This window comes from Accipiter gentilis, chromosome 34 (genome assembly GCF_929443795.1).
Source record: "Accipiter gentilis chromosome 34, bAccGen1.1, whole genome shotgun sequence".
Taxonomy (NCBI): Eukaryota; Metazoa; Chordata; class Aves; order Accipitriformes; family Accipitridae; genus Astur; species Astur gentilis.
The window spans coordinates 7,245,849-7,269,310 of NC_064913.1; the positions used below are offsets into that span (position 1 = coordinate 7,245,849).

Sequence of the window (23,462 nt, forward strand, 5' to 3'; positions counted from 1 at the left end):
CCCCCCTTTTTCCCCCTTTTTCCCCCTTTTTCCCCTTTTTCCCCCTTTTTTCCCCCTTTTTTCCCCCTTTTTCCCCCTTTTTTCCCCCTTTTTCCCCCCTTTTTTCCCCCTTTTTTCCCCCTTTTTTCCCCCTTTTTTCCCCCTTTTTCTCCCCTATTTTCCCTTTTTTTTCCCCTTTTTTTCCCTTTTTTTTTCCCTTTTTTTTTCCTTTTTTTTTTTTTAGAATTAGAACTCATTCTTTTGTTTGTGAAGAGGTCCACAGTGACTCTTGGAGCAAGCTACTCAGTTTTACTTGTCAAATTATCATCCCTCTGTGAAATCCCATTAAAGACACAGGGCACCCACCTATACAGAAATCTTTGCAGGAATGGAACGTTAGCTAGTTTTTTTCACTGCTGGTTTTTTTTTTTCATCAAAGATTAAATTAATTTAATGAGGAATAGCAGACTTTTTGAATTCAAGTTAGTTATTTCTGTATCTTATTTTACTTTCTGATAATCATTTCATACCTATGCTAATACCAGCGTTTTATTAATGTTACATCTTACAGTCTTTCTAGGCGGGTTTTGACCTGACTAGAGTTCCATTCTGATCCCCTGCTACATTCCACCAGAATTAACTCAGCACCAGCTAATTCCTGTTCCATATCATCTTCTATTATTCCATTTATAACTTCAGCCTTCTGACCAATTTCACAGAGTCACAGTAGGGCATGCTCCCTGCTATAATCTTTTTATATTTCGCTATTCCTGTCCAGGGAGACAGTTTAGTTATGCCCTACTGTGTCCTTCCCAAGGGTACCACATAACCATTTGATAGCAGTTACTAGATGGACATGCTCCCTTGATATTCCATATAATTGTTGTCTTTGCTGATGTAATTTACAAATATATTTCTGTGGGGTTTTTGTTGTTTTGTTTTTTAAAAGCAAAATTAAGAGCCCTATTTTGATGCAGCAGTGCAAAAGTGAGCATTTCAACATAAAAGACAAAAGTTATCCCAGTCTTTTTTTAAAGCCTAAAATATTTGTATTTACCACAATACTGCATTTTTCAATTTTATATTGTATGTCACAGTTGTATACATACAGAAGTGGTGTGTGTATAGAATTAATAAAATACTTTTTCTTTAGGAATAAAATGTCAAAAAGGAGTGTTAATGTAACAGAAACATCACTGCAGTTCACAGACCTGGAAAAAAACTCTGAGTATAGTGCTTACCTAACAGCAAGTACAAGATTTGGAGATGGCAACATAAAAAGTGATACTATAACATTCAGAACTTCAGAAGGAGGTAAGCTTATATATAGTGTGAATTTTTAATTTCATTCAGCCTTACATTTCTGTCAGCCTTTTTGAAGTTAATAAAGCTACTGAAGTAGAAGCGCCATTTGACTGCTCAAGAAAAGACATCCTACCTGTCTATTTGTATGTGTGTCTGTCTGTGTGTGTACCTGTATCTATGACTCTGTAAAATTATGATGGGTATTTCTGTTAATTTATGGAACAAAACTTTGCATTTCCCTTCAAGACAGGTAAGATTAAAATAATTTAATTTTAAATTTTGAAAAAAAATCAAATTCATTTTAGAATATACTTTAATAGCTCTTTGCTTTATCTTGCTGTGACACAACTTCCGCTAGGGAAAATACTCTTTAGAGTCTCTCTTGCAAGTCTGAAATGGTTTTAATATGAAAATAAAATCTGTAAGTGTACACTGATTTGTTTATTCTATTTTAATGATTTTATACTTCCAATATGATAGATGACTTTTATAAATGATCATACTATATACAGTGCTTTGAAAGTCATTCAGTTGAATTATCGTTTCTGTTTTTCCAATGAATTATATTGCTACGATCTGTTCCAAAATGTATAGTATGCAGGCATATTTCAGAATCATCCTGCATAGATAAACTGACTTCCCAACACACAATCACTGGCAGGATTAGCATCTATCCAAGCCATCCCTCAAAAGACTCTCTAAATCATCAGGTTGTAGGTATTCCCAGTCTTTGCTATTGAAGCTGTTATGGAAACACGAACTGACTTTTTAGAGCAGGATTTTTAGGAACTGATCCTGGAGTTCCCCCTTCAATTAATATTTTAGTATTTTATACAAACTAGAACAGCCCAGAGCAACAGAGATAAGATAACTTATAGTGTTCAGTACTCTACTGCATGTTGTGTAGAGCACTTTCTTGGATGGCAAGAAATACGGATTTAAATTCTCTGAAGCTGACTTAAGGAACCAACTTTGAATCTCCTACATCACTGCTGCTATTCTTTACAGGATAGGAGGAGAGCCTAATTGAAGAAGACTTACAGAGTCTTTCCTGCACGTCTAATAGGCTGAGGAAAGATGAAAAAACAGAGACGATCATACTGTCCAAGCTTAAGTATCTGGTTTATCTACCTGAGTTGGAAGCCTAAATTCTCATTATAATGAGCAAAGAGAGAACAAGGCTTTTAATCTAGGTTTTCTGAAACAAATCCTTTTTTTTTTTTACTTTTAAATGTATAAGGAGCGTAGAGGCCTAACTCAGTCAACTTCCATGTCTGCAAATTAGACTTTCCATGTGCCCAAAGCACTAAGTACAGGACAAATTCTATAAACAAAAAGTATCTGTTTACAAATGCAGCTAAACACAAACGTGTCTGAAAAAATAGCATTTTAAAAATTTATTTACATCTACTATTTTATTTCATCATTTCCCGAAGCAGTTTTTATACCATAATCAGAAATACATTTAATTTGACATAGGATGTTGTTAAATCTATAGTGCATGTTTCTTGGGCACTGAAATGTACAAAACCTTTAGGTATGCTAAAACTTAACATTTTTCCAGCACCAGGTGATCCACCGAAAGATGTTGTGTACAGAAACCTTACTTCCACATCAATAATGCTATTCTGGTCTCCTCCTCAAAAGCCTAATGGAAATATACTGTACTACACAGTTTATTACAAAAATAATTCAGGAATATTCATACAGGTAAGCTTATTTTCTATTCTTCTTTTGTAGAATTCAATAAAGTGTTCTAATAATTCATTAAAGATTAAATCAAAATTATAGTTATCGATATATTTTTTTCATATTTCCTTTATCACAAGGCAGTTTTTTAACTTATAAAGGTAGATGCACATCTTGTAATCATATGTGTTGTGTTGTGCATCTCATTGGATATTCATATCATTAAGCAATTAAAGCAAATAGGTTTTGCGTAATATTCCATATTGCAAATTTTATATGTATGTATATACACACACATACATCTAATACATACATATGCACAACATATGTAGATAGACACATGACCAATTACGTTCATTGCACATCTTTAAAACTCTTTATTTTAGTCTAATCTATCAATTTGAATAAATTTCTGTAACAGTTTTGGGTTTACTTTTTAATGCATGTTTGTACAGTCCTGAAAATAAGAAGATAATGTCAAAGTCGTGAATACATTATTATTTCATATTTTTGTTACTCTCAAAAGGAAATTACTGTTTAGTATATTGAAACAAAGATGTTGAGGTTCCTAAGTTGAAGCATAAAAGATAAATAAACTGTTATTTATAATTTTTTGGTGATCTGCACATTTCCATGTAGGTGTTTTTGTTGCTACATTCATCCTTATTTATGTACCATATTTATTAATTGTATACGTAGTTTTTCTGTTGTCCTTTCTAAGACTATATTACGATACAGAAATATAATAAGAAGAAATAAGCTTTCTTGACAGGTTTTTGGTCACAAGCTTTACACATGTGGAAGAAAAGAAAGAAATATAAATTCATGAAGAAACTTATGCATGAAAAATTACCTCTACTGCATAACTTTAGGCTCAAGATTTGTCTAGTGTGAGGTATGCATCTGTTTGAGGATAACTAGAAAAAAATAATCACAAATTTTACAAACACCTGTGACTGAATAATTGCTGACATACTTCAGTGTATACACTTCTCTGACTTCTGTGAAGCTGTGTGGTTGCCAGGCTCTGTCTGCATAGTTTCAGGTGCAAGCAGGACTGTGCCATGAATTCACATTCTGATGAGATTAAAATCAGGTCTACATTTCAGAGCTTCAGACCATGCTTGTACATGCTGCTATACCAACAGCATTTTTCTTAGCCTGACAAATCCCTGGAGATACCTTAACACCAGTGCATTACCTGAACTAGCCCACCCTATGAAGATTGTCTACATTTATCTGATCTTGGACAGCTCAAGCGATTTTAGAGGAGGGCTACGGACTTGAGCTATTCCTGCCTTTGGGGAGGTGGAACTTTGAGGTGAATGAGTAAGGTGAAACTGATACACTGAGAGCTAAAATCCCTCTGGATGTGCCCAGGATTCTGGAAATGAAGGAGCAAGATAGGGAAGACGGAGCACAGTAGCATTGGCCCAGCAAGGTGAGGGTCCAGTTTCATTATTGTATGATGTAGTTGGGCAAGGAAAGGATGGTGGCATGGGTGGAAGTTACCGCTGCTTTGGCATATTATGTGGTGGATGACAGAAAAGCGCTGACAGTAGCTCCACTTCTAGGTGTGGAAACTACTATTTTTGCCCTTTCAGCTCTGGTTTTTTACCCATCCGTCTGCCATCAGAAGATAGGTTTCAGCTGCTGTTGCATCTGTCTCTTACTGGCCATGGGAGATCACCATTAATCTCTCAAATCATGATCCAGTCCTAAGCTGTCTGCTCCCCTTAACTCCCTCTGCTCTTTACATGCCTTTCTGTTCGCTATTTGGCATGGCAACTACTGTATCTACATTGCACTCCTTTTCCTTACCTTGGCATTCCTGTGGGTGCAGGACAGATTTCAAACAGGGGGAAAAAACAACTCTCCCCTGCTCGTTTCTGTCAGATATTTTATATTACTCTTTTTACAACAGAGAAATGCATGTATGAAAGCCAGCCTGATACATAAATATATAGTGTATATACATGACATATACGGACAGTTGTAAGCTGTACAAGTGTGTGCATACATACAGTTTACAACTGTCTGTAACTTAGAAGTATAACCATGTAGTTGCAGGGTCTGTTGATAAGTTTTGTATTGCACACGTTTGGAAAGAAATAATCCTTAGTTGGAATACCCTGCATGTAGGTCACCATTCTGCTTATGTTTACCTGAACCATATTTTCAGTTTGGGAAATGATACAGGAGAATTAAAGAAGTAGGTGATCTTTTCACATTTCTAGGAACCTCATCTTCTCAGACACACTGCTGTAGGCAGTCATTCTCTGCCAGTCTTTCATCTGTTTTGTTGTCAGGACATAATAACAGAGGTCCAAGTCTTAAAGCATATCTTCTAGATGCCTGAAAAAACATCCTGGCTGAAGAACATCAAGCAAATTAACATCTTCCAATGCTGTCATAATCTGAAATAGAAACAAAAGTCATACTAAAACTACTGTTATTCTGTTGTCTCAAGTTTTCACTTCTCACACTTTCTCAAAGTCCTCAGGCATATTAAAACCTAATTAATATAAAGCACTGATTATGAATATGTTAAAAACAGGGAATTAGTAGCTGCAGAAAAAGCATTTTGTTGGGGGGGGGGGGGGGGGGACCAAAAGATCTGAGGTAAAGGATGCAGTTTGCTCTGTGACATGATGCAGAAGCTTGCAGGAAAAAGTATTTTCCTTTAAAAAGAAAAAAAGTTACATACCTTCATAGGGCAGAAAAATAATGTATAGTTTCTTTGCTTTACAGGTCTACATGAAAAATCACACTACGGCTGTCCAGTCAGAAGGCCTGGGATGCTCAGACCTAGGATTCAGAACCAGAGAAGCAGAAGGAAAAATTTAGTGATGGAGATTAGATTTGAGGATTTTGGTAGATGAGTGGGCTGTTTCTATGGGGATGCTGACGGGTTGTAAAAGAAAGCGTCAGAGAGGGAGGAATGACTGGTAGCCAAATAGAAGAAACTATCACTTGCACTAGGTTAGGTTCAAGTTCAGCTTTATCTTTCAACTTCTGCTGCCATAGGTCTAGGGAAAATGCTGCTTTTTGGTTTACGTGCACAACTCTGCCCCAGTGCCATAAAGATATGGCACATATTCTGACAAAGGGCACTTCCTACACAGATGTCATGGCAGTGTACCTCTTGTTCACATCACTTCTCTGTGACACTGCTGGATTCCTACAGTTCAAGCTTTCACTGTTTGCAATAGCAGCTTTGCAAATTTTGCTCCACGGTGCCTTACATGGTGCTTGAAGCAATCATACTGCCCACATTCTCATTCTTATCGAGGAAAGAAGACAAAGAATTTATAGAAGTAATTGTCTCATTGCTAAATACTGATCTATAAGAGGTATCATTTACTTGAATAAACTCTTTCATTCAATCTCTCTATACTTGTGTTTTGATTAGCAAGAAAGTGGAAAAGGTGCTAATTACAAATATAAATTTGTGTTTGGAGAAAGTTCTCCAGCGTAGCAATTTCAGTACAGGTGACAACTGTCCTGCTCTGCCAAACCAGACAGGTGAACCAGGAGCTAAGTAGAGAAAAAAGCCCACCGCCCTTCTAGAGACTGAACATTAGGCCCCAAATCATCCAACCCCTGTACTTCAAGCCAACCGAAGTGCACGTGACTGGACACAGTTCGGAGTGAAATTCGGCTTGGTCTGCCCTCAGGATGCAGACAAGGGATGCAAGCAATGTGCTATCTTAATTTAACAACCAAACATTTTCTTTCACCAGTATGACCAAAATAGGGATAAAAGGGGAACTTCCCTAAAATACAATGCAAATTTTTTTAAAAGATTACCTCAGATTGTTACAGCACACAAAAAGGAAATATCTTCACTTGGGTTGGTACTGGAACATTACGCTCCTTGAGGAATGGCTTGGATTAGCCCTCACAGGGTCACCGCTCTCACCTGATTGCTAGAGTCAAGTATGGGATACTCTTACTCAAAACAACATCGCAATACAATGAACCTAAAGAAGGAAACTGAACAGGGGGAAAAGTTTAACAGTGAAGAACAGCAGCACTGTGTTGTCTGTATACGACTAATTACAGCTTTATGCCCCTGGAAGTTTCTGCCGCTTCCTGAGGTGTAGAGGATACTACTTTCTGCTGATGCTTTCATGGCCTGTGTGTATTGCTTACACTTAGCTGCTTTTAATAATCTGATACTTTGCTATGTCAAAACTTCTTTCATGTATGGATGAAGAAAGGGACAGAAGGAAGAAGTTCTTCAGCTGTAGCCAAAGATCCTAAGCTGTTTGCTTTCATCTGCAGCCACAGTTAATTGTAAAACTTCCTATAGTGTTTTATCCCCAGGGTACAATTAGTACAAGTTTCATCTTTTCTCATTTTGTACCCACACAGTTCTTCCTGCTCACCCTTACCCTTAATTATGTGTTCATTCTTTTCTAATATTTTGTCATATCAGAAGTTTAAGGTAATCCTCAGTCCTTGGACTCCTCATAGTAAGGGGACTACCTCTTAAAACAGTTTTTGTTGAACCACCAAAAAGCCTGTTGTTATAGTGTTCACATTGGTTCACTGAGTCCTTAACTGCAGACAGCTGACTAAGTTGTAAAGGTATGCTTTTTAAACTAAGAGTTGGGTTTTCAGCTGTTCATACCAGTAAACTCCTATTAAATCTAGAGTCAAAACTTGGTGTGGTACCTTTGACATTTTTACCTTGAAAACTCAGAGAATTATTTAAGGTGTTTTTTAAATCTTATTATTAGCTATTATTATTATGAATTACTAATTATTAATAATTACAATAACTAATAATAATAACAATGGGAGGGTAGTAAAATTATGCTTCTGGGTCAGAAGGTATTTTCTGTGATACTGTGCTTGAGCATCAGAAAGGTTAATTAAATACCTTAGAATTCGATCCTCTCTTCCCTGTATTTTACCCTACCCAAGTGTCAAGCAAAGTTCTTCCCAGCCTTTTTCAGTTAGGTGAAGATAGTGTGAGCTTCCATCTACGTTTAGAAGAAAGTCATATATTAAGATGGAATTTCTTAGTATTTTAAGCGATGTTGACTTAACCTAATCTTTCAAACAAACCTAACAGTGTGCCTTAAGTCTGTTAATAGGAGTGGATATAGAAATTTATACTGCCAAATTGTGCAGCTTCTGTTCTGCATTCAAAACAAAGGCTTACATTTTCATTGCCAAACAAACTGTTTACTTATTTATGTTACGTGAGCAGTAGTGACTATAGGCAAAACTAGGTCTTCAGATATTGGTATAAAAATCTCAGGGAAATGAATGAGTGTCACCTATTGTCCTCTGCAGAAACAGAATAATTTTGCCTGTACAAAAAAAATTGGTGAAGTGTTATGTTAGATATATAAATTGATACACATTGGTGACAGACACCAAGATTGCATACTGAACTATCAGTTTGCACAGTACTGACTCAGCTGTTTGGTAGAGTGTATCACAGTGACTTCTTCAGTAGGAATTTTCCTCAAGAGAAATATAACCCATTTTTTAGTATGTGGTTTTAGTATGTCTGTGTTGATATGTGGTATTTCTGAATATAAATATGCAACCATTACAGCCACCTTCCTCCTGTTTTAGTAAGTCTGCTATCACAGCCTCTCTTTTTTAGGAAAGGATTTAATATAAAGCAAGCTTTGATTTTAAGGAGGTGGAGGGTGTGAATAAGATGTAACACTGAAAATAGTGGGCGGGCTAAATAACTGGAATGTGTACTAAGCAATGCATCAGGGAGTTGGGCAAAATCTAGCTCACCATGAAAACGTTGCTATGCAGAAAAATTAGGAGGACTTCTTTGGTTTTGAGAAGTCTGCTCAATGGGGCAACGCGGCTGCCAGAGAGGAATGATACTGACTCTTCGAATCAGGAGCAAAACTTTGACTTCCTACCCAGTGCTGGAGCTGAATATGCTTATGGGTACATAACCTCTCAACAGTTTGCAAATCGTGAACCAAACTGCTTTGGATCATCTCAGTCAAGTTCCTGTAAAGCAGTGGGTGATTTGACACATTCAGTTATGTAGTAGAGCTGACCTTACATAAATAATCTGATTTATATTTTTTTCGTTTCAGTTTCCAAAATGGTTTATTCCAAACAGGAACAGCCTCCTCAGAGTGGCTGATCTAGAGCACTAACCTATTGCTAAAGTCACAGTTTTAGTGGATTTTTTTATATGGTTCAAAAGAAAGTGGGTTCTGGTGGAGTCCTTTTGTTAGCAAGTAACTGCACAAAGAAAAGAAATTCTGTCTGTTCCTTCCATTTAACACAATCCACTGAGTATAGACAATCGCATTAGAAATAGTGGCATATTTTTAATAGAAAGGACAACTATCAAATGGAACAGTTTGTCAAGTGTTGCGGTGAGATCTCTGCCACTGGAAGTTTTACATTCAAAATTGGTCAATATTCTGTAAGATCTACTCCCATAATAATGAAGTGAGAGAAGTCCTTTGATTTGCTTCCTGCAGATCAAGCGAGAGAGTCACATGTGGGATCATGTAATCTATGAGCAATTAGCAGATGATACTTTTTTTGTTGTTTTCTTGATGCAATATGGATGAACACGTTACAATGTTACAGACAACGTGTTTTAGAAAAAGGTGATCTGTCATTGAACAACTACAGACAAGAGTTGTCAATTATATACTCTGTGTATATATATACCAGGAGTAACAATAGACATCAAATAATAAATTACTTGAGTATTTCAGTAAAAATCAGGACTCGATTAGGAGTCAAAGTGTAGGTTTATGTCTCCTGAATATTATGGTGAATCACAGCTGTTGGTGGTGGTAATGGCTACATGGGAAACTAGAAAGAGGAATCAATGAATTAATAACATTTTTAATGACAACGCTTTTTTTTTGTCCTTTAGAATTTCACAAGTTATGGTAATGACAGTGATGTCAGTATGTCCCAGTCTGCAGTTCTGGATGACTTGGCAAAATACAGCCATTATACTCTATGGTTAACTGCAAGCACAGCTTTTGGAGATGGAAACAAAACCAGTGAAATAATAGACGTGTATACAGATCAGGATAGTAAGTTAATAACTTTTTTAATGCTCAGTGTATATCAGTGCTTCCATTTATTAAATATACTCTAACTTTAAAATTATGATGGCAAAGTTAAAAAAAAATCCAGTAAGTACTGTTTTCAATACTGCAGTATTTTTCTTTGCAAGGAAGACATTTTGATCTGAGTCTTTGCTTTATAATACATAGTTCACAAGCTGCTGCTTTGGATATGAGCAATAAAAGTATTGTCCACCATTAAGACTCTTTTGTTAAACAAATTTAACATAGATGATTATTCATATATGCCTTCAAAACATTTTGCTTTCAATAGTGAAACATAAATATTTTGTAAAAGTTGTACCAAATATTACAAGTGAGATTTACAGACTAATCATACTTTGAGCATGTATTTCTGTTTTGGTTTTGGATGCTTTATTACTGTAATCTGTGCATTTGTTTTTTGCTTATTGTCTTTCATAGTCCCAGATGGTTTTGTTGAAAATCTGGTCTATCAAAACATTTCCTCATCTTCTGTAAATGTAAGCTGGCTTCCACCATCCCAGCCAAATGGCTTAGTCTTCTTTCATGTTTCTCTAAGTTTATTGCAACTGGGAACCCGTAAGATACTGTCTTTCCTTACCTACAACACGAGCATAGTTTTTGACAATCTGGAGAAATACACTGATTACATTCTGAAAATCACACCAGCCACTGATAAAGGATCTTCTGAACTGCATGCTCTAAGTCTGCATATAAGAACTGATGAAGACGGTAAGATATTTTATTCATTCCTAAGGAAATGTAGAAAAAAACCAAATAGCTTTCTAAAAGAAAAAAAAAATTACTGTGTTTATTTTTCCCATGTTACTTAAAGCTTTTTTGTTACACAATGACACAAAGAACTGCTACACATTTCTGTGTTGAGACTATGAAATAGAATTTTCCCCTCAGAGCACAACTTAACTGATAGCTAAAAGACATTTTTCATTGTAACTCATATTTTTCTGAGGTTATCCTTGTTTTTCTCTTTCTTATTTCTTCATTTAGTTCCAGAATCAGCACCTATAATCAAAACGTTTTCAAATCTCTCAACTACCTCAGTTATGCTTTCATGGGACCCTCCTGTTAAGCCAAGTGGTATTATAATAAGTTATGATTTAAATTTATTTGGGCCAGAAAGGAATAACTCATTCTCTACTACCAATAATTTTATCATCTTGGAAGACCTTCTACCATTCACATTATACAGCATTTATGCAGCTGCAAGAACAATAAAAGGACCTGGTCCATCTGCCGTGCTTCAGTTCTACACAGATGAGTCAGGTAAGCAAATCCAGTCGTAACCAACTTTGAAATATTGGCCCTACGTTACTGCATCCATCTGAACATCAGTCCTGGAGAGAGTTGAGATGAAGGATTCACTTTCCATTGGTCTGTGTGTGAAGCGCTTTCAGAAGAAGGAAACACTACAAGAGAGGTCTTTTCTGCGTTCTCCTCACGCCACTGTGTGCAAGAGGAGGTCACGTTCTGCATAGGATTAGAGAAATAACTCCGAGGAGAAAGGTCTTTTGCCTTTGGAATGTGTTACAGTTTGCCAAGTGTCAGGGATTTTGAAGCAAACAATAATACCTTTCTCTTTATCTTCCCACATAATTGAAAAATGATAAAATATGGAAATATTTCTGACACATTCACACAGGTCTTCTTTACAGGGACCTCCTCTCACCTGCATGGTAAATGACATATCTTGTAAATATATATTGAGTTTCTCTCAATATATGTTGTAGGAAGTGAAGTATATCACATTCCAGTAATATATGTAATATGACTTTTGTTAAATGCCTTAGTTCTGACAATGGGGATGTTTAAGTGATGAATAGATTTGTTAGATCTCTAAGAAGATCCCTTGCTGACTAAACATGTATTTCACATTAATGGAATTTGTTTCATGCCAAAGAGAAAGAAAAAGATTAAAATAGCAATGAAGTACTGTTTCGTTGAGTTCAGATACAAATGGTAGCAAAAGTACATGTGTTCTCCTGCTTCTCTAAAGTGTTTGGTTTTGCCTGGATTATTTGTAATTTGAAACTCAATAGCATTTCTCTTTTGCAGTGCCACTAGCTCCACCCCAGAATTTGACCATTACCAACTACACTGCAGATTCTGTGTGGCTAAAATGGGATCCAAGTCCCCAGCCAAATGGTGTTATTATGAAATATAATTTTAAGATTTATCAAAACAACACCGAAAAACTATTTTATCAGGTATGTTTATAATTATAAATTATAAAATATCAAGTATCATTGTAATTAAAATGTTATAATAAAGTATATAAATCATATAACGGTGTTTAATTTTTTAAAATACTTTTTTCATGCTTTAGGAACAAAATATATGACAAGCATTTCAAACGTCTGTTAGGCTCCTAGAATTACGAAGCTCCTCTAAATGCCTATTAAGACAGTTTACTTACCCTTCTACCATGCCTGTAACTCAATTTTTAAAATTAGATAGAAAAAAATTGTTAGATTTTAATTTGCTTTGAGCTTCTAATATTTCATTAATGATGAGTTTTATTAATCTTTAGTTCATATTTACGTGTAAGTTTGATGTTAGTAAATGCCAGAAGTTACTTGTTTTACCTTGTGGCTACCTTTGTTTATCTATTTAATATCTGCACGCTTTCAAGATTCCGAAAGAGTGACAGAAACTTCTAGTCATCTTGAAAAATGGTTAAAAACTGTTTAGAGGTTTGCATCTTTTTATTTTTGCAAAATAAGAATAACCGAATAAATCTTAAGTGAAATAGATGCAATAAAATTATATATAAAAATTGATCAAGGCATTTATATCTGCTTAAATCTGGTTGCTTGGATGGCATCAAGAAACGTGCCATAAACTGTAAAGGCAGCAAGCTGAGGCCGGGATTGCATCTCAGGCTCAGAAACTATATAGTGAGTTCTGTTCACCCGAGACACCTGTAAAACCTGCAGGGAAAAGACTTTGCTGCAGTGAGGCATGAGTTTAAGACATGCAGTGTAAGATATGCGGGGCACTGTGAGGAGCTTCACTACTCCAACTCCCTCAGCAGTACAGTTCTTATGCAGAGACCTGGCACGCAAGGAAACTGCTTGTGCTGTTGTTAAGCTCGCGCGCTGTGGAAACCAGTCCCCGTGAGTGGCCCGCTGGCTACCCCTTATGCAGTCTGCTGCTGTTCCCCATTGTGGAATGAAGTGCTGGCATCGCCCCAGTTTCTTCCATAGTCCTTGCAAGAGGGGGAGCACAGCGCACATGCAGAAGAGGAACAGTGGTTTCTACAGCCAGCCGCCTTTGGAAACGCATTTTTTGGGTGCTCATGGAGACCGCCAAGGATTATTCTCCACTGTCCATCCGAGGCAGACTCAAACCCAATTAGAATACAGACACTGGCTGGAGCACTTGAATGCGTCTGCCATGCCCTGCGTTTCTTCATGTTTTGTAACGTTATATGGGCAAGAAATCAGATTTAGGCTGTGGCAGCAAGACAGGCAGAGCAATTTATATAGAAATACTGTAGTTAGGCACCATAATTCTCTGATAACTTGTATCCCACAAGATGTTCACCAGGTTTTCGTGCTGAAATTCTGCTCTTCCCTGCTGCTATTATAGTCCTCTCAACATTTGCACAAAATAGGCCTTGCACGCTGTGTGAAAAACAGCTTACCAGGAACTGAACTGTGGTTTTTAGCTTCTTTCAAAGCTCTTCATCAGTCTGTGTGTCTGGCTCAGGTAAAGTAAAAGAAATGAAAAGCTATGACCCATGACCTCTCCCACTGCAGAGGTGTAGTAAGGAAGCAAAAAGTGAGAGGGGGTTGATGTGGCAGTTCGGAGGTGACAAAAGTTTTCAGCATTGGTGAAAAAAAGGCATACGTGGAGTTAATCTGTTCTAACAATGCTATGGTAATTATGATACCATCCTTCGGCGTATCTTCCTCACAAGCCACAGTGAAAGAGGGAGAGGAGAAGGGAAAGGAAGAATTTGACCCTGCATTCTTTTTTGTTGAGCTCAGGGACTACTTTGACTGAAAGCTACTCAGAGTAGAAGAGGCAAGACTATGGCTCTAAATCTTCTGTTCATTTCAGTGGGTTCAAGGTGAGGCCCACAATGTTTACACAGATCAATTGCATACTAATAATTTTTCCTTCCTTAAGAACATTTCAGGTTCAAACCACGAGGCAAACCTTGTTGGATTAGAACCATTCAGCCCCTATTTTATCAGTGTCTCTGCATTTACCAAGCTTGGGAATGGCAATCAGTTCAGTAATGCTGTCCAGTTTACAACGATGGAATCAGGTTAGACGTGACTTTTTCTAAGCTGCTGTTCTGTTTATATATATATTTTCCTTGTATGGCTGAACAACAGTCTTCCTCTTCTCTCTGAAGAAAAGGTAATGTAACACTATCTCATTGTCTTCTGCCTGTGTAACGCCGATTCACATTCCTGTTGTACCGGATAGGCTGGGTTTGAAGTTTGATGTCGGAAGTGTAGAATTAGAAATGTCCTCATCTGAAATGAGAGGCTTATATGGCTACTATAAATCTTTTAATAGCATCACAGATAAAGGGAAGAAAATTAGATAGATATCAGTCTTTGCAGATCAAAGTGATAATTCAGATCCCTGTGAAAATAACTGAAACTTTAGCAGTATCAAAAGCAGCTGGACAAAAGATTGGCAAATGAACTGGAAATCGTATTAAAAAAATACAAATTTTTAACATTTTGGGAAGGGAAGCTAGCCACTAATTAAATATCCTAATTTGTTAGATCTTATTCCTCCTGACAACTGGGGAGGACTAAGCAATATAGCTGGTTTAATTAATTAATTATGTGCAGTTTTGTCTTGTGCCATCTACATATCTTTTGAAGTTGCAGGTTGTTTCAAAATGAAAAATTGTATCACGTGAAAATGAACATTCAACATTCACTAAAGGCAGCCCAGGATCTCTGTAAGTTTGTGAAACTGGCCTTTGTGCAAAACTGTAGTTCCTTTGCCAGGTCAGAGCAATCCCCAGGCTTTATAAGGGCTGTCAGTGCCAGGGGACTAGCATGGGTTAGGGGACTGTGTCTGAACTCCCAGGTTCCTTTATATTGACAGCAAAGGGAGCAGACGAAGTATCAAAAGATCCCATATGGTGACTACAGTTTTTCAAGACCACACTTCCAGTGAAATATTCTTTCCGGAGTGGATAAAACAGGGGTTCTGGGAAAAATTTTGCTGTTTATTGTACCCAGCAGTTACAACACCATGAGAAATCTAGACCATTGCTGAACTGGTTCAGGTTGGCGGTTGGATCCCTGCAGCTGGAGGTTGTCCTGCCTGAGAGCCATGGTCATCCATCAGTTGTCTCATTTAATCACTGACATTCCATATTCATGGTACTTTCTTCAGAATTGCTGGAGAGACATTGCCCACAGGAGCATGGTCTAGTCATTTTACAGCTTTTTCTCAGATTTTATGCTTGGCTAGCTGCAGCATTGTTTCCTTTCCCTCCAACCCAGATTTTGGGCAATTGCTGGATCAGTTCCTTGCTGAGTTCATCTAAGGATTCTGTCTCTAGTCTTTATTATAAGTGCTAGTTAATCTTCTTTCTTCTGCAGAGGCTGCTTTTTAAAGCCAGATTTTTCTTTGAACTCTGAAAAGAAAATTAATCATTTTAAAGAGATTCATTTACCTCTGTGCAGTGATAATGAACATGTTGTCCGCTATTCCTGGTACCTCCCTGGCAGTCTTTTCACTATTTTATGGATTCCTGGACATGTTTCAATAGAGGAAGTAGGTTGGGGCACCCCTTACTATGTATTCATTTTCTCTTAGCTGGTACAGCCAGCAATTTAGCCTTTTCTGAGATACTTAATTTCATTCTTCTATTTAATCAATTGTTCACAGATAACTGCTCTATTTTCAGCATGAGTATAATATTTGTTACCTTTAATTAATTTTTTAATGAGAATTTTAAAAAATTTCTCCTGCTGGGACCAGCAAGGAGATGGGGAACAGTAAGGTAATAGCATTGATATGACAGCTCTGAAACCTGTCCAATGACTTCTGTCGTGCCTTTTCTGAAAGGGCAGAGAGATATGATGAAGTGCCTAAAAGAAACAAAGCTAACAGATAAATAAGGAACTTCTGCTGTCAATACTGTTGTGGAGTATGTATATGGGTTTCGCTCTATTGTGTATGTTTTACTACACTTCGATTAAAAAAACATGGGGAAAGTATGAGCAGATGTGAAAATAAAATTGGAGCACACAACTAGGAAAAAGCCAAATAAATGGCCTCTTCTGTTTCAAGTACTAGCATCGGTCATGTTCATAGTAGTTGGAAATGAACCATCTGATGAGGATGAAGACATATTTTTGTTCTCTCAATGTATTTCTTTTATCAATTTGTCTGCCACTGGAATGTTTGACCCTTGGTATAACTTTGTGTCTGCTTCTCTAACTATATTGTTCTGTGATTACCATTTTAAATGTGTGGGAATGTTAATCTTTGGTGCATGTGTATCTTTTAAGTACCAGATGCTGTCCAGAATGTTCATTGTATTGCACGGAGTTGGCAATCAATCCTAGTGCAGTGGGACCCTCCTGCTTCATCCAACGGTGTAATTACTCATTACATCATAACAGTTGAAGGAAATTCTACAAATGTTTCATCTTATGATACACTACATACTTTTAGAAATCTGCTTTCCAATATTACTTATCAATTTAAAATAAAAGCTGCAACATCTGCTGGCGATGGTGAAGAACAGATATGCAATGCCAGTACGCTTCCAGAAAAAGGTAACAAATTATTCAAGTTAATTCTTTTGTTTAATTTAAATGATGACTATGAAACAAGCAGGCCTGAAATACCTGCTTCAATTCAGACAATTAAATCCTTCTGTTGTTTAAATTTCTTGCTAATAGTGGATGAGGAGAAACAGGGCTTCCTCTTTCTCCTGTTTTAGATTATACTTGGTGATGAGAATTTGTTGCCACTTAAAAAAGCACATAGAAAGTACCTTTTTCTGTGTTGTTTGCATGATTATTTTATTCATTTCTGATCACATATTATTTTTTGGCTTATAATCTCTGCTTTGTTCCTATTGCCCTTAGCATATTTGATACTGTGAGTCTGAAAAAATTTGGGGGAGCAAAATTGTTGTTGCTTTGTTTCTACCAGCAGCCAATACTATGACTTAATTGATTGACAATAAAGCTGTTGAGAATTTGTGCAACTGAGAAGAATTTAACTTCTTCAAGCAGACTTTGTCATAACTCTTGATGAACAGGATTTTTTAGCAAGAAAGAAAATTGTGAGCTAAATCCAAAGAAGAATGTAGGCAGGTTTTTTGACATTGGAGTAGAAAATTGTCACCCAAAGTCTGTCTTCCTTTCTCTCTCCATGCACACTTTACAGTTCACCTAATCCTGCCTGTGCTTTCATTTGGCATCTGAAACTCAGAGATGAAATTCTGTGCAAAATACGGTGTTGCTTCTGTGTAAATAGTTATGTGCCTAGCTTCTAAACTGGAAGCGGAGAGGAGCCCAACTCCCAATCCAGGAAGCAAATGCCTGTTTCAGTTCTCTTCCCCAGTTTGGAATGATTTCTACTCTTGGGATTATTTCTCTTGTTTTTTCTTCTTCAATGATAGTTTAATACAAAAGTCAGAAAAAGACTTCACTTTCCTACTGAATTACAGGAACAATTACTGCGTTTAGTTCCTTTTTTTTTTTCCCTCTTCAGTGACATCAGTTCATGCAGTGGACTTGAGGAGCTCTCTGATTTGGAACAGCTGGATCATTAGGAAACATGGGGGTGGGATGGGGGAGCACGACTGTATCCCCTGATTCTTAGAAACCAAACCTAGCTTTGGTTTGTCGAATAACTTAAAAGACAAGTTGCAGCACTCATTCTCCTATATATTTCAACTCAAAGAGTGAGCTTCACTCAGTTCTGTCAAATGATAAATACAAAAGCCTGTGTCAGCAGCAGGGTTTAGGTTCTGAATGACAAGTGGAGGGGGGGAGATCTACTGTGCAGACTTGAATCAGACATCTTGTACTTGGAGAACTTACACTTAGACTTCATGATGGCAGCTTCCTCACCAGCATGCCCCTCTTTAGGTTCAGCCTTTGGATCTCTCCTATTCACAAAGCCCTAGTGCCCCGCTGTGAGCACTGATTTCCACACTTCTTAAAATTAGACTTGCAGATGTGCATGTCTGAATGAATCTAGACCCCATCTGTGTCGTCAGCTGAGCTACTGCTCCTTTGGTTTCAGATCAAATGGCTAAGCTCCAAATGGGGACAAGCAGAGCAGCCCCTTGCTGGCGTAATGGGGCCAACGATGTGAAAGTAGCAAGGGTTGTACTTTGATGACTGCCCCTCCTCGTAATACGGTCCATCCCACTAAAGCCTGCCCACATCCCCTATTTGAACAATGAGGTGGCACGTTCATACCTGTTTCTGGTAAAATGTTCTCTCTGAATTGACTTCCTCATCAACAACAGCTCCCCTACAAATTCTGCCTTTTTCTGATCCCTGCTGGTCCATTTCTGTCTGGCTCCTTTAGGAAGATTTAAGACTTCTTCCTGGGTCATCCACCTTCTTGTTTGCTCAGAAACTCCTGTCCATCAGCAGGGTTCAAAATCCACTTCTGAAGGAAGCACTGTTTAAGTATTGGAGATGAGCATACTCATATCTTGCAGCGTTGGCTAGAAATACTGTAGTGAGCTTAACCGCTGTGCTGAATGCGGATGTGTGCAATCGTGCACCTAAGTACACTTCTCAACTGGGTTTGTAACTCTCCACTCTTTCTTTTAAATCGGGGCTGCTGAACAGCCAACCCTGACTCAGAGCTCGAGCAAGACAGAAACTGGGAATGAGTATGCAGACAGGTGGGCTGATGTCCAATTAAAACTGGACTTGTCCAAAACCTGAAGGTCTTGTAGGTGGTATGTTGCCCTCCGGTATAGAGGAGGACAGGAGGCTTCCCAGGTACCTCACTTCTTGGAGGATGGTGGAAAAGCTTCTAGTAGTGTTAAAGAAGCCTGGCACCCGGGAAAGTTAATTGTTCAGGTTTCTAGAAATTTGGGGTTGGCTATTAATTAGTGCTTGAGGAAAGCCTGGAGAAGCTGTGGATGTGGTATTGAGCCAGGGCTTGAGAGACAGACTGCTAGTCTGTTGTGGTCTGCGTTACACAGAGTTGTACGAGCAAGAGGAAAAAACCCAGATATTATTTTGTAAGAACGTGTGGCTTATGTGTCTTATCACTGGGAGTTTTCCGAAGTAAAGGATTTATACTACAATACATGTATTTTTTGCCACGTACACTGTGCAGACCCTTTCTTGCTGTTTTAGCATTGGCTTACATGTTGTTGCTTAGTCATATTTACAACAAACTAGTTATTATTAGGACATTTCCTTAACTGTGTGTTTGCATGAATTGTTTTGTGGTGACTGGGTACTAGGAATTGGAGATTCATGGATGGGAATGGAAACAGTTTTATAGCTGTTGTCAGCTTCTTATTTATGGTGGTCTAAGATTAGTCACAGAATATGTAGCCAGCACTGAGTCACTGACAATGCATTTATTTCTGACATAAAGTAAAATCGAATTTGGCTCAGTGTCTCACTGCATAGTGTTTGACCTTTACATTCTTAGCAAGATTATTTGCCTTTTTTTGAGGTAAATTTGTTCATATCTGGGTACAATTAAACATGAATCATGAAGATTAAATTTATGAGATTAGTAGTGTTTTATGTCTAATCTAGCTCCGTTGTCACGGTAAACCACCTCTGCCAGGCTGCAGTATGTTATAAAAACTGTCGGCTTTGTAGTGGTAGTATTACTTTGTGACTAAATATATTGTAAAGCATATGAAAGATAATATAGCACATACACATGCATAAATGAGTTAGGATTTTATGAATGAATAGCTATCCTTGGATTATTTTCAAGAAAATGTACATATTAAAATGAAATTTCATTAAGGTTGAGTGAGTTTTAGAAAGGAGGAAGAGCCATAAAATGGTACGAAACATCTCCAAAAGGCACACTAAAACTGTGAAGATTCAGTTAACTCACAAGTCTGGGACAAGTATAATAGTCATTCAGTTAAGAATTAAAATAAAACAATTAAAAAGCCACTTGGGGTGTTCAAAGCGTGAACAATAGAAAGAAAACTGCTGCTGCTTTCAATTTTTTTAATTTAGATTTTTCTTGATAGCCTTCTTATTCATCTCTGAAAATATTAATCATATTGATTTTAGTATTAAGACATGCAGAGTAATTTTTCCCTCCTTACTGCTAGTTTTGCTGAATATTATAACTGAACACAAGAGTCCTGGAACAGGTTGAGGCCCCCATTGTGCTGTGGTGACAGTCCTCACCATTTGTTTTCTACTAAACAGAGATTAAGTCATAACTTAATTTCAAAAGAAATATGGCTAGAAATTTGTCCAAGAAGCATTTTTTAATTTAATCTGTGCTCAGTTTTGCTGGCCAATAATAACTTGTAGCTATACACAGAAGTATGCCTTGTGCATGAAGGAGAGTAGTGCCTAAAAGGATTGGTAATGGGAAGTTTTTCTTATGTCTTTTGGTGTGGAGGTGGCAAACTAACATCATCTGTTGTTACCTGTGCACAAAATGTCTTTACTCTCTGCACAGGGGAACCTTTAAAGATTCTGGGTTTGTATCTCCAGGATGGAGGTGCTCACTGGAAAATGTGAGCCTGTTTTTCATCCAGGCCTGCAAGGAGCACAAAATGTGGCAGGGGCTTAAAGCCTTCTTCATACCCAAGGAAATGCTCCGTTTCCTTCACGGTAATCCTTTTCTTAGGACATGGCAGCTCTGAGTTGGAGTTACATGAATTTCCTCATTAACTTCTGAAGAGAACTACAGATGACTGTAATGCACTGGAAGAAATATTTAAGCCTGTACCCTAAAGTGGTCCTTAGGGCCCCAAGCATGATGTGCAGTGCAGTGTGTTGGCCTGGTTATCCAGAGGAATCAACCTACTGCAGAGCTACAGCATTGGAAATGGAAAAGCTTGGGTGTCCCCTGTCACTACTACAGATAAGAGCAGTGTGTTTCACATGTTCAATCAGTGCTGCAAGTTCATACTTCCAAACCGTATTAAAATAATAGCATCCGAAAATTGCATTACTAAGAACCTTTGAAACAATTCTTTCCAAGGTGACCAAAATTGATTTTTTTTTTTCCCCAGACTTTAATTTTCCTTATGTAATGTGGAAATTGTTTTAGATTTTCTGATTAGTTGCTGTGTCCAAATGTGAGTTAATGGCTTTGATGTTGAAGGCAAATCTTCACTAGACAAATGTAGTGATCACTTGGTTGCTGCCAATTAAATTGTATTGATGTTATTTTTATAAGCAGGTAGATAAAAATAGAAGAATCATGTAGTGTAGGATGAAGGAATTTTTTTTTTAAGGACAAGGTCAAATTTGCATTAATGTATAAGAAATGGTGGTGACATATAGATACAAATCTGACATTGAAAGTATTTACAGGTCAAATACATTGTTTACTGAGAAGTAGACAGCGGTCCAGTTTGTTGGAAAGCTGAGCATTCTAATTTAAGACTCACGTACTGACAGCTTTTCACTACTTTTCTAAGCTTAGTTTAAAGGTGTGCATTTCTTCCTCGATTTGTACGATTTGATTTTTCAGTGCTTAGATCCCACAGTTAGAGACTGAGTTTTCTAATGTCCTAAGGACCGAGAAACACAGTCCAGAGAGGCTTTTTAAAGACGTTCTCAACTGTGCAATTTCCTTTAAAGCATGTCTGATAGTGTCAGTCCCAAGTCATGGGAAAAATAGTCTACAGTTTTTTACATTTTTATGTTTGTAAAATCATTTGGGACCTATTTGTGATGTCCTTATTCATACTGAGCAGGACTTTATATCATGAGGAGTCCCCCTGAAGTTAGCAGTCTATACTAGAGTAGTATTTAGGATGATCAGGGTTATCAGCTTAACCCAGGGAACTCCTTTGGGTGAGTAATCTTTCAAAAATTAATAGAGATAATCATACAGAATATTACTTTTCTGTTCAGATACCTCCATTTTCTGAAGACTTTTTGTTGTGTGCCCACTGCTATCTGCTCTACTTTGTTCTTCACTTTCCTCCTATTGATGCTCTTAATACCACCCAACAGACTTCTAGGCTGCCGCTGTTCTTTTAATCCAAACTCCAGCTACAAGCAGCTGTTCTGTAGGCAGACTTTTTTTTATTAACTTCGTTAGGAACTATGCCGTATCATATTACCGTCTTCTGTTCCCGGCCCGTGCAGCTGTAGTCATTGCTTTTCACAGAAGTCTTTACAGAAAGCCGTAACTTCTCTCTTTTCTCAGTAGATTTTTGTGTGTGTGTCCTTTGCTGCCCTTAGGTTATCTTTGCATTGTGAATAGGATTTTTTCTACCCAGTATTTCTGTTGGATTAAACCAGTTCCACTGGCCCAGTTCAACTTGATCAGAGTCTTTGCACAGTCCTGATGCTTTTTCTACCAGGCATTTCCTTTCATTTAGGTTCTCAAATAAAAACTTAATCTCAGAGCAGTCCACCAGCTTTGGAAGGGCTGATTAGCATTGCAGCCAGACGAGCGTAGGGAACCGGGGCCAAGATCTGTGAAAGTAACTTCTATTTAGGTGCTTAGCTTCCTGTCAACTTCAGTGGGAGTTCAGGCACGTAAATAGGTTTTAGGAGCTTAAAATCCCATGTGGATCTGGCTTCAGGCGCTTTTTGTTGGAGTTTGGCCATCATGTGAACAATGGTGGATGAACCTGAAAATACCTCATTCATCCTCCAGTCCAGAAACTGAATTCACCAGCATTTCACGGCCAGCCTCTCTGCCAGCTCCCTGGCTGGCTTTCAGAAGCCGAATTAAAAGCTATTAAACGGAAAACGATAGAGTACATTGCACCAAAAATTTCAGACTTTGAAAAACTCTCTACTCCCAGAACTAGCTGAATTATAGCAAAAGCAGTATAATTCAATAGGGAAAGACTGTCAGATTTGTTGTGATGAGACTTAAGGGGTCCTACCCATGATTCCAGGGAAATTTAAATATGGGATTAGCACCAGAATTCCAGCTAGGTAATCAGAGCACAGTCCTAGACAATTAGTGTCCTACACCACTACAAACACAGCCTTTTTCATGCCTTTTCTTTAAATGCATCTTTCTGCAGGAATAATAATAAAGTTCCTGTTAGGCACATATCAAAGCAGCAGTGTATAAGAGCAGATACGTAAGTCTTTGTTACAGTTCCAATTTAATCTGAAAGAATAATTGACAAAGATGCAATTTTTTGCTTTAATTGTTTTTAGTGTGAACAGTGATCACTTCATCATAGTTGAGTCATGTTTAGAAAATTTAAACAAGCTGCGTGATTACTCTAGGAAGCAT

General features: G+C 37.6%; 1 protein-coding gene across 1 annotated transcript in view; it reads left to right on the forward strand.

Moving 5' to 3' along the window:
• PTPRQ (protein tyrosine phosphatase receptor type Q) overlaps positions 1 to 23,462 on the forward strand; it is a 110,814-nt gene that overhangs the window by 32,945 nt on the left and 54,407 nt on the right. Inside the window, exons 18-25 of the mRNA XM_049791983.1 lie at positions 1,133 to 1,293; positions 2,849 to 2,994; positions 9,863 to 10,028; positions 10,485 to 10,775; positions 11,052 to 11,327; positions 12,117 to 12,268; positions 14,196 to 14,337; positions 16,559 to 16,828. Coding sequence (XP_049647940.1) covers positions 1,133 to 1,293; positions 2,849 to 2,994; positions 9,863 to 10,028; positions 10,485 to 10,775; positions 11,052 to 11,327; positions 12,117 to 12,268; positions 14,196 to 14,337; positions 16,559 to 16,828 — 1,604 coding nt within the window. The remainder of the gene's footprint in view (positions 1 to 1,132; positions 1,294 to 2,848; positions 2,995 to 9,862; positions 10,029 to 10,484; positions 10,776 to 11,051; positions 11,328 to 12,116; positions 12,269 to 14,195; positions 14,338 to 16,558; positions 16,829 to 23,462) is intronic.